This window comes from Camelus ferus, chromosome X (assembly GCF_009834535.1).
Source record: "Camelus ferus isolate YT-003-E chromosome X, BCGSAC_Cfer_1.0, whole genome shotgun sequence".
Lineage (NCBI taxonomy): Eukaryota > Metazoa > Chordata > Mammalia > Artiodactyla > Camelidae > Camelus > Camelus ferus.
In genome coordinates, this window is record NC_045732.1 from 98812832 (window position 1) to 98824617 (window position 11786).

General features: G+C 63.9%; 1 protein-coding gene across 1 annotated transcript in view; it reads right to left on the reverse strand.

Moving 5' to 3' along the window:
- Positions 1–179: 179 nt before the first annotated feature.
- LOC102507140 (probable ubiquitin carboxyl-terminal hydrolase FAF-X) overlaps positions 180–11786 on the reverse strand; it is an 82612-nt gene continuing 71005 nt past the window's right edge. Inside the window, exon 25 of the mRNA XM_032474731.1 lies at positions 180–284. Coding sequence (XP_032330622.1) covers positions 180–284 — 105 coding nt within the window. The remainder of the gene's footprint in view (positions 285–11786) is intronic.

Below are 11786 nucleotides of genomic sequence, written 5' to 3' on the forward strand. Positions count from 1 at the left end.
GAGAACCTGGGTGCTCGAAATAAAGAAAACACTGAACCTCCCCACACTCAGAATTCCGAACCCTGGTGGCTGTGTGGTTGATGTTTTAGTGCAGCCCTCCAACTAGCTTCCTGGTGTCACAGGTTGTCCCTGCCAGGGGGAAAGTCCGCTAATACCTCCCCTGTTCCATGGGGAGGCACTTAGATGCTAACCATGCGTTTCCGGCCAAACCCCGCCTTGCCCAGGCAGCCCGCACTGGGAGGGAGCCGGAAACACTCGAATGGGCTCCTAGGAGATGCCGGGTGCTGCGAGAGAAGACGGAACGGCCCCCACACTCAGAATTCGCGGAAACACGCTGACTGTTTTGGGGAGGTTTGCTGGGGCCCGCCCCTCCAACGCAGCTGCCTGTTGTCACAGGTTGTTCCCTGCAAGGGGGAATCCCGCTAATGACCTCCCCTGGGCACATGGGGAGGCACTATATGCAACCTGCGTTTCCCAGCCAACCCCCGCCTTTCCCCGGCAGCCCGCACTGGGAGGGACTCGGGGAAGACACTCGAAGGGCTCCTAGGAGATCCCGGGTGCTGCAGACAGAAGACGGAACCTCCCCACACTCAGAATTCCGGAACACGGCTGACTGTGTGGGGGAGGTTCGGGGCCGCCCTCCACGCAGCTGCCTGGTGTCACAGGTGTTCCCTGGCAGGGGGAAGTCCGCTAATTACCTCCCCTGTCCATGGGGAGGCACTAGATGCTACCTGCGTTTCCAGCCCAACCCCCGCCTTTCCCCGGCAGCCCGCACTGGGAGGGACTCGGGGAAGACACTCGAAGGGCTCCTAGGAGATCCCGGGTGCTGCAGACAGAAGACGGAACCTCCCCACACTCAGAATTCCGGAACACGGCTGACTGTGTGGGGGAGGTTCGGGGCCGCCCTCCACGCAGCTGCCTGGTGTCACAGGTGTTCCCTGGCAGGGGGAAGTCCGCTAATTACCTCCCCTGTCCAGGGGGAGGCACTAGATGCTACCTGCTTTTCCAGCCCAACCCCCGCCTTTCCCCGGCAGCCCGCACTGGGAGGGACTCGGGGAAGACACTCGAAGGGCTCCTAGGAGATCCCGTGTGCTGCAGACAGAAGAAGGAACCCCCCCACACTCAGAATTCCGGAACACGGGTGACTGTGTGGGGGAGGTTCGGGGCCGCCCTCCACGCAGCTGCCTGGTGTCACAGGTGTTCCCTCGCAGGGGAAGTCCGCTAATTACCTCCCCTCTCCATGGGGAGGCACTAGATGCTACCTGCGTTTCCAGCCAAACCCCCGCCTTTCCCCGGCAGCCCGCACTGGGAGGGACTCGGGGAAGACACTCGAAGGGCTCCTAGGAGAACCCGGGTGCTGCAGACAGAAGACGGAACCTCCCCACACTCAGAATTCCGGAACACGGCTGACTGTGTGGGGGAGGTTCGGGGCCGCCCTCCACGCAGCTGCCTGGTGTCACAGGTGTTCCCTCGGCAGGGGAAGTCCGCTAATTACCTCCCCTGTCCATGGGGAGGCACTAGATGCTACCTGCGTTTCCAGCCCAACCCCCGCCTTTCCCCGGCAGCCCGCACTGGGAGGGACTCGGGGAAGACACTCGAAGGGCTCCTAGGAGATCCCGGGTGCTGCAGACAGAAGACGGAACCTCCCCACACTCAGAATTCCGGAACACGGCTGACTGTGTGGGGGAGGTTCGGGGCCGCCCTCCACGCAGCTGCCTGGTGTCACAGGTGTTCCCTCGCAGGGGGAAGTCCGCTAATTACCTCCCCTGTCCATGGGGAGGCACTAGATGCTACCTGCGTTTCCAGCCCAACCCCCGCCTTTCCCCGGCAGCCCGCACTGGGAGGGACTCGGGGAAGACACTCGAAGGGCTCCTAGGAGATCCCGGGTGCTGCAGACAGAAGACGGAACCTCCCCACACTCAGAATTCCGGAACACGGCTGACTGTGTGGGGGAGGTTCGGGGCCGCCCTCCACGCAGCTGCCTGGTGTCACAGGTGTTCCCTGGCAGGGGGAAGTCCGCTAATTACCTCCCCTGTCCATGGGGAGGCACTAGATGCTACCTGCTTTTCCAGCCCAACCCCCGCCTTTCCCCGGCAGCCCGCACTGGGAGGGACTCGGGGAAGACACTCGAAGGGCTCCTAGGAGATCCCGGGTGCTGCAGACAGAAGACGGAACCTCCCCACACTCAGAATTCCGGAACACGGGTGACTGTGTGGGGGAGGTTCGGGGCCGCCCTCCACGCAGCTGCCTGGTGTCACAGGTGTTCCCTCGCAAGGGGAAGTCCGCTAATTACCTCCCCTGTCCATGGGGAGGCACTAGATGCTACCTGCGTTTCCAGCCAAACCCCCGCCTTTCCCCGGCAGCCCGCACTGGGAGGGACTCGGGGAAGACACTCGAAGGGCTCCTAGGAGATCCCGGGTGCTGCAGACAGAAGACGGAACCTCCCCACACTCAGAATTCCGGAACACGGCTGACTGTGTGGGGGAGGTTCGGGGCCGCCCTCCACGCAGCTGCCTGGTGTCACAGGTGTTCCCTGGCAGGGGGAAGTCCGCTAATTACCTCCCCTGTCCATGGGGAGGCACTAGATGCTACCTGCTTTTCCAGCCCAACCCCCGCCTTTCCCCGGCAGCCCGCACTGGGAGGGACTCGGGGAAGACACTCGAAGGGCTCCTAGGAGATCCCGGGTGCTGCAGACAGAAGACGGAACCCCCCCACACTCAGAATTCCGGAACACGGGTGACTGTGTGGGGGAGGTTCAGAGCCGCCCTCCACGCAGCTGCCTGGTGTCACAGGTGTTCCCTGGCAGGGGGAAGTCCGCTAATTACCTCCCCTGTCCATGGGGAGGCACTAGATGCTACCTGCTTTTCCAGCCCAACCCCCGCCTTTCCCCGGCAGCCCGCACTGGGAGGGACTCGGGGAAGACACTCGAAGGGCTCCTAGGAGAACCCGGGTGCTGCAGACAGAAGACGGAACCTCCCCACACTCAGAATTCCGGAACACGGCTGACTGTGTGGGGGAGGTTCGGGGCCGCCCTCCACGCAGCTGCCTTGTGTCACAGGTGTTCCCTCGCAAGGGGAAGTCCGCTAATTACCTCCCTGGTCCATGGGGAGGCACTAGATGCTACCTGCGTTTCCAGCCAAACCCCCGCCTTTCCCCGGCAGCCCGCACTGGGAGGGACTCGGGGAAGACACTCGAAGGGCTCCTAGGAGAACCCGGGTGCTGCAGACAGAAGACGGAACCTCCCCACACTCAGAATTCCGGAACACGGCTGACTGTGTGGGGGAGGTTCGGGGCCGCCCTCCACGCAGCTGCCTGGTGTCACAGGTGTTCCCTGGCAGGGGGTAGTCCGCTAATTACCTCCCCTGTCCATGGGGAGGCACTAGATGCTACCTGCGTTTCCAGCCCAACCCCCGCCTTTCCCCGGCAGCCCGCACTGGGAGGGACTCGGGGAAGACACTCGAAGGGCTCCTAGGAGATCCCGGGTGCTGCAGACAGAAGACGGAACCTCCCCACACTCAGAATTCCGGAACACGGGCTGACTGTGTGGGGGAGGTTCGGGGCCGCCCTCCACGCAGCTGCCTGGTGTCACAGGTGTTCCCTGGCAGGGGGAAGTCCGCTAATTACCTCCCCTGTCCATGGGGAGGCACTAGATGCTACCTGCTTTTCCAGCCCAACCCCCGCCTTTCCCCGGCAGCCCGCACTGGGAGGGACTCGGGGAAGACACTCGAAGGGCTCCTAGGAGATCCCGGGTGCTGCAGACAGAAGACGGAACCTCCCCACACTCAGAATTCCGGAACACGGCTGACTGTGTGGGGGAGGTTCGGGGCCGCCCTCCACGCAGCTGCCTGGTGTCACAGGTGTTCCCTCGCAAGGGGAAGTCCGCTAATTACCTCCCCTGTCCATGGGGAGGCACTAGATGCTACCTGCGTTTCCAGCCCAACCCCCGCCTTTCCCCGGCAGCCCGCACTGGGAGGGACTCGGGGAAGACACTCGAAGGGCTCCTAGGAGATCCCGGGTGCTGCAGACAGAAGACGGAACCTCCCCACACTCAGAATTCCGGAACACGGCTGACTGTGTGGGGGAGGTTCGGGGCCGCCCTCCACGCAGCTGCCTGGTGTCACAGGTGTTCCCTGGCAGGGGGAAGTCCGCTAATTACCTCCCCTGTCCATGGGGAGGCACTAGATGCTACCTGCGTTTCCAGCCCAACCCCCGCCTTTCCCCGGCAGCCCGCACTGGGAGGGACTCGGGGAAGACACTCGAAGGGCTCCTAGGAGATCCCGGGTGCTGCAGACAGAAGACGGAACCTCCCCACACTCAGAATTCCGGAACACGGCTGACTGTGTGGGGGAGGTTCGGGGCCGCCCTCCACGCAGCTGCCTGGTGTCACAGGTGTTCCCTCGCAGGGGGAAGTCCGCTAATTACCTCCCCTGTCCATGGGGAGGCACTAGATGCTACCTGCGTTTCCAGCCCAACCCCCGCCTTTCCCCGGCAGCCCGCACTGGGAGGGACTCGGGGAAGACACTCGAAGGGCTCCTAGGAGATCCCGGGTGCTGCAGACAGAAGACGGAACCTCCCCACACTCAGAATTCCGGAACACGGCTGACTGTGTGGGGGAGGTTCGGGGCCGCCCTCCACGCAGCTGCCTGGTGTCACAGGTGTTCCCTGGCAGGGGGAAGTCCGCTAATTACCTCCCCTGTCCATGGGGAGGCACTAGATGCTACCTGCTTTTCCAGCCCAACCCCCGCCTTTCCCCGGCAGCCCGCACTGGGAGGGACTCGGGGAAGACACTCGAAGGGCTCCTAGGAGATCCCGGGTGCTGCAGACAGAAGACGGAACCTCCCCACACTCAGAATTCCGGAACACGGCTGACTGTGTGGGGGAGGTTCGGGGCCGCCCTCCACGCAGCTGCCTGGTGTCACAGGTGTTCCCTCGCAGGGGGAAGTCCGCTAATTACCTCCCCTGTCCATGGGGAGGCACTAGATGCTACCTGCGTTTCCAGCCCAACCCCCGCCTTTCCCCGGCAGCCCGCACTGGGAGGGACTCGGGGAAGACACTCGAAGGGCTCCTAGGAGATCCCGGGTGCTGCAGACAGAAGACGGAACCTCCCCACACTCAGAATTCCGGAACACGGCTGACTGTGTGGGGGAGGTTCGGGGCCGCCCTCCACGCAGCTGCCTGGTGTCACAGGTGTTCCCTGGCAGGGGGAAGTCCGCTAATTACCTCCCCTGTCCATGGGGAGGCACTAGATGCTACCTGCGTTTCCAGCCCAACCCCCGCCTTTCCCCGGCAGCCCGCACTGGGAGGGACTCGGGGAAGACACTCGAAGGGCTCCTAGGAGATCCCGGGTGCTGCAGACAGAAGACGGAACCTCCCCACACTCAGAATTCCGGAACACGGCTGACTGTGTGGGGGAGGTTCGGGCCGCCCTCCACGCAGCTGCCTGGTGTCACAGGTGTTCCCTCGCAGGGGGAAGTCCGCTAATTACCTCCCCTGTCCATGGGGAGGCACTAGATGCTACCTGCGTTTCCAGCCCAACCCCCGCCTTTCCCCGGCAGCCCGCACTGGGAGGGACTCGGGGAAGACACTCGAAGGGCTCCTAGGAGATCCCGGGTGCTGCAGACAGAAGACGGAACCTCCCCACACTCAGAATTCCGGAACACGGCTGACTGTGTGGGGGAGGTTCGGGGCCGCCCTCCACGCAGCTGCCTGGTGTCACAGGTGTTCCCTCGGCAGGGGGAAGTCCGCTAATTACCTCCCCTGTCCATGGGGAGGCACTAGATGCTACCTGCTTTTCCAGCCCAACCCCCGCCTTTCCCCGGCAGCCCGCACTGGGAGGGACTCGGGGAAGACACTCGAAGGGCTCCTAGGAGATCCCGGGTGCTGCAGACAGAAGACGGAACCTCCCCACACTCAGAATTCCGGAACACGGCTGACTGTGTGGGGGAGGTTCGGGGCCGCCCTCCACGCAGCTGCCTGGTGTCACAGGTGTTCCCTGGCAGGGGGAAGTCCGCTAATTACCTCCCCTGTCCATGGGGAGGCACTAGATGCTACCTGCTTTTCCAGCCCAACCCCCGCCTTTCCCCGGCAGCCCGCACTGGGAGGGACTCGGGGAAGACACTCGAAGGGCTCCTAGGAGATCCCGGGTGCTGCAGACAGAAGACGGAACCTCCCCACACTCAGAATTCCGGAACACGGCTGACTGTGTGGGGGAGGTTCGGGCCGCCCTCCACGCAGCTGCCTGGTGTCACAGGTGTTCCCTCGCAGGGGGAAGTCCGCTAATTACCTCCCCTGTCCATGGGGAGGCACTAGATGCTACCTGCGTTTCCAGCCCAACCCCCGCCTTTCCCCGGCAGCCCGCACTGGGAGGGACTCGGGGAAGACACTCGAAGGGCTCCTAGGAGATCCCGGGTGCTGCAGACAGAAGACGGAACCTCCCCACACTCAGAATTCCGGAACACGGGCTGACTGTGTGGGGGAGGTTCGGGGCCGCCCTCCACGCAGCTGCCTGGTGTCACAGGTGTTCCCTGGCAGGGGGAAGTCCGCTAATTACCTCCCCTGTCCATGGGGAGGCACTAGATGCTACCTGCGTTTCCAGCCCAACCCCCGCCTTTCCCCGGCAGCCCGCACTGGGAGGGACTCGGGGAAGACACTCGAAGGGCTCCTAGGAGATCCCGGGTGCTGCAGACAGAAGACGGAACCTCCCCACACTCAGAATTCCGGAACACGGCTGACTGTGTGGGGGAGGTTCGGGGCCGCCCTCCACGCAGCTGCCTGGTGTCACAGGTGTTCCCTGGCAGGGGGAAGTCCGCTAATTACCTCCCCTGTCCATGGGGAGGCACTAGATGCTACCTGCTTTTCCAGCCCAACCCCCGCCTTTCCCCGGCAGCCCGCACTGGGAGGGACTCGGGGAAGACACTCGAAGGGCTCCTAGGAGATCCCGGGTGCTGCAGACAGAAGACGGAACCTCCCCACACTCAGAATTCCGGAACACGGCTGACTGTGTGGGGGAGGTTCGGGGCCGCCCTCCACGCAGCTGCCTGGTGTCACAGGTGTTCCCTGGCAGGGGGAAGTCCGCTAATTACCTCCCCTGTCCATGGGGAGGCACTAGATGCTACCTGCGTTTCCAGCCCAACCCCCGCCTTTCCCCGGCAGCCCGCACTGGGAGGGACTCGGGGAAGACACTCGAAGGGCTCCTAGGAGATCCCGGGTGCTGCAGACAGAAGACGGAACCTCCCCACACTCAGAATTCCGGAACACGGCTGACTGTGTGGGGGAGGTTCGGGGCCGCCCTCCACGCAGCTGCCTGGTGTCACAGGTGTTCCCTGGCAGGGGGAAGTCCGCTAATTACCTCCCCTGTCCATGGGGAGGCACTAGATGCTACCTGCTTTTCCAGCCCAACCCCCGCCTTTCCCCGGCAGCCCGCACTGGGAGGGACTCGGGGAAGACACTCGAAGGGCTCCTAGGAGATCCCGGGTGCTGCAGACAGAAGACGGAACCTCCCCACACTCAGAATTCCGGAACACGGCTGACTGTGTGGGGGAGGTTCGGGGCCGCCCTCCACGCAGCTGCCTGGTGTCACAGGTGTTCCCTGGCAGGGGGAAGTCCGCTAATTACCTCCCCTGTCCATGGGGAGGCACTAGATGCTACCTGCGTTTCCAGCCCAACCCCCGCCTTTCCCCGGCAGCCCGCACTGGGAGGGACTCGGGGAAGACACTCGAAGGGCTCCTAGGAGATCCCGGGTGCTGCAGACAGAAGACGGAACCTCCCCACACTCAGAATTCCGGAACACGGCTGACTGTGTGGGGGAGGTTCGGGGCCGCCCTCCACGCAGCTGCCTGGTGTCACAGGTGTTCCCTGGCAGGGGGAAGTCCGCTAATTACCTCCCCTGTCCATGGGGAGGCACTAGATGCTACCTGCGTTTCCAGCCCAACCCCCGCCTTTCCCCGGCAGCCCGCACTGGGAGGGACTCGGGGAAGACACTCGAAGGGCTCCTAGGAGATCCCGGGTGCTGCAGACAGAAGACGGAACCTCCCCACACTCAGAATTCCGGAACACGGCTGACTGTGTGGGGGAGGTTCGGGCCGCCCTCCACGCAGCTGCCTGGTGTCACAGGTGTTCCCTGGCAGGGGGAAGTCCGCTAATTACCTCCCCTGTCCATGGGGAGGCACTAGATGCTACCTGCGTTTCCAGCCCAACCCCCGCCTTTCCCCGGCAGCCCGCACTGGGAGGGACTCGGGGAAGACACTCGAAGGGCTCCTAGGAGATCCCGGGTGCTGCAGACAGAAGACGGAACCTCCCCACACTCAGAATTCCGGAACACGGCTGACTGTGTGGGGGAGGTTCGGGGCCGCCCTCCACGCAGCTGCCTGGTGTCACAGGTGTTCCCTGGCAGGGGGAAGTCCGCTAATTACCTCCCCTGTCCATGGGGAGGCACTAGATGCTACCTGCGTTTCCAGCCCAACCCCCGCCTTTCCCCGGCAGCCCGCACTGGGAGGGACTCGGGGAAGACACTCGAAGGGCTCCTAGGAGATCCCGGGTGCTGCAGACAGAAGACGGAACCTCCCCACACTCAGAATTCCGGAACACGGGTGACTGTGTGGGGGAGGTTCGGGGCCGCCCTCCACGCAGCTGCCTGGTGTCACAGGTGTTCCCTGGCAGGGGGAAGTCCGCTAATTACCTCCCCTGTCCATGGGGAGGCACTAGATGCTACCTGCGTTTCCAGCCCAACCCCCGCCTTTCCCCGGCAGCCCGCACTGGGAGGGACTCGGGGAAGACACTCGAAGGGCTCCTAGGAGATCCCGGGTGCTGCAGACAGAAGACGGAACCTCCCCACACTCAGAATTCCGGAACACGGCTGACTGTGTGGGGGAGGTTCGGGGCCGCCCTCCACGCAGCTGCCTGGTGTCACAGGTGTTCCCTGGCAGGGGAAGTCCGCTAATTACCTCCCCTGTCCATGGGGAGGCACTAGATGCTACCTGCGTTTCCAGCCCAACCCCCGCCTTTCCCCGGCAGCCCGCACTGGGAGGGACTCGGGGAAGACACTCGAAGGGCTCCTAGGAGATCCCGGGTGCTGCAGACAGAAGACGGAACCTCCCCACACTCAGAATTCCGGAACACGGCTGACTGTGTGGGGGAGGTTCGGGGCCGCCCTCCACGCAGCTGCCTGGTGTCACAGGTGTTCCCTGGCAGGGGGAAGTCCGCTAATTACCTCCCCTGTCCATGGGGAGGCACTAGATGCTACCTGCGTTTCCAGCCCAACCCCCGCCTTTCCCCGGCAGCCCGCACTGGGAGGGACTCGGGGAAGACACTCGAAGGGCTCCTAGGAGATCCCGGGTGCTGCAGACAGAAGACGGAACCTCCCCACACTCAGAATTCCGGAACACGGCTGACTGTGTGGGGGAGGTTCGGGGCCGCCCTCCACGCAGCTGCCTGGTGTCACAGGTGTTCCCTGGCAGGGGGAAGTCCGCTAATTACCTCCCCTGTCCATGGGGAGGCACTAGATGCTACCTGCTTTTCCAGCCCAACCCCCGCCTTTCCCCGGCAGCCCGCACTGGGAGGGACTCGGGGAAGACACTCGAAGGGCTCCTAGGAGATCCCGGGTGCTGCAGACAGAAGACGGAACCTCCCCACACTCAGAATTCCGGAACACGGCTGACTGTGTGGGGGAGGTTCGGGGCCGCCCTCCACGCAGCTGCCTGGTGTCACAGGTGTTCCCTGGCAGGGGAAGTCCGCTAATTACCTCCCCTGTCCATGGGGAGGCACTAGATGCTACCTGCGTTTCCAGCCCAACCCCCGCCTTTCCCCGGCAGCCCGCACTGGGAGGGACTCGGGGAAGACACTCGAAGGGCTCCTAGGAGATCCCGGGTGCTGCAGACAGAAGACGGAACCTCCCCACACTCAGAATTCCGGAACACGGCTGACTGTGTGGGGGAGGTTCGGGGCCGCCCTCCACGCAGCTGCCTGGTGTCACAGGTGTTCCCTGGCAGGGGGAAGTCCGCTAATTACCTCCCCTGTCCATGGGGAGGCACTAGATGCTACCTGCGTTTCCAGCCCAACCCCCGCCTTTCCCCGGCAGCCCGCACTGGGAGGGACTCGGGGAAGACACTCGAAGGGCTCCTAGGAGATCCCGGGTGCTGCAGACAGAAGACGGAACCTCCCCACACTCAGAATTCCGGAACACGGCTGACTGTGTGGGGGAGGTTCGGGGCCGCCCTCCACGCAGCTGCCTGGTGTCACAGGTGTTCCCTGGCAGGGGGAAGTCCGCTAATTACCTCCCCTGTCCATGGGGAGGCACTAGATGCTACCTGCGTTTCCAGCCCAACCCCCGCCTTTCCCCGGCAGCCCGCACTGGGAGGGACTCGGGGAAGACACTCGAAGGGCTCCTAGGAGATCCCGGGTGCTGCAGACAGAAGACGGAACCTCCCCACACTCAGAATTCCGGAACACGGCTGACTGTGTGGGGGAGGTTCGGGGCCGCCCTCCACGCAGCTGCCTGGTGTCACAGGTGTTCCCTGGCAGGGGGAAGTCCGCTAATTACCTCCCCTGTCCATGGGGAGGCACTAGATGCTACCTGCGTTTCCAGCCCAACCCCCGCCTTTCCCCGGCAGCCCGCACTGGGAGGGACTCGGGGAAGACACTCGAAGGGCTCCTAGGAGATCCCGGGTGCTGCAGACAGAAGACGGAACCTCCCCACACTCAGAATTCCGGAACACGGCTGACTGTGTGGGGGAGGTTCGGGCCGCCCTCCACGCAGCTGCCTGGTGTCACAGGTGTTCCCTCGCAGGGGAAGTCCGCTAATTACCTCCCCTGTCCATGGGGAGGCACTAGATGCTACCTGCGTTTCCAGCCCAACCCCCGCCTTTCCCCGGCAGCCCGCACTGGGAGGGACTCGGGGAAGACACTCGAAGGGCTCCTAGGAGATCCCGGGTGCTGCAGACAGAAGACGGAACCTCCCCACACTCAGAATTCCGGAACACGGCTGACTGTGTGGGGGAGGTTCGGGCCGCCCTCCACGCAGCTGCCTGGTGTCACAGGTGTTCCCTGGCAGGGGGAAGTCCGCTAATTACCTCCCCTGTCCATGGGGAGGCACTAGATGCTACCTGCGTTTCCAGCCCAACCCCCGCCTTTCCCCGGCAGCCCGCACTGGGAGGGACTCGGGGAAGACACTCGAAGGGCTCCTAGGAGATCCCGGGTGCTGCAGACAGAAGACGGAACCTCCCCACACTCAGAATTCCGGAACACGGCTGACTGTGTGGGGGAGGTTCGGGGCCGCCCTCCACGCAGCTGCCTGGTGTCACAGGTGTTCCCTGGCAGGGGGAAGTCCGCTAATTACCTCCCCTGTCCATGGGGAGGCACTAGATGCTACCTGCTTTTCCAGCCCAACCCCCGCCTTTCCCCGGCAGCCCGCACTGGGAGGGACTCGGGGAAGACACTCGAAGGGCTCCTAGGAGATCCCGGGTGCTGCAGACAGAAGACGGAACCTCCCCACACTCAGAATTCCGGAACACGGCTGACTGTGTGGGGGAGGTTCGGGCCGCCCTCCACGCAGCTGCCTGGTGTCACAGGTGTTCCCTGGCAGGGGGAAGTCCGCTAATTACCTCCCCTGTCCATGGGGAGGCACTAGATGCTACCTGCGTTTCCAGCCCAACCCCCGCCTTTCCCCGGCCGCCCGCACTGGGAGGGACTCGGGGAACGACACTCGAAGGGCTCCTAGGAGATCCGGGTGCTGCAGACAGAAGACGGAACCTCCCCACACTCAGAATTCCGGAAACACTGGGAGGGTGACT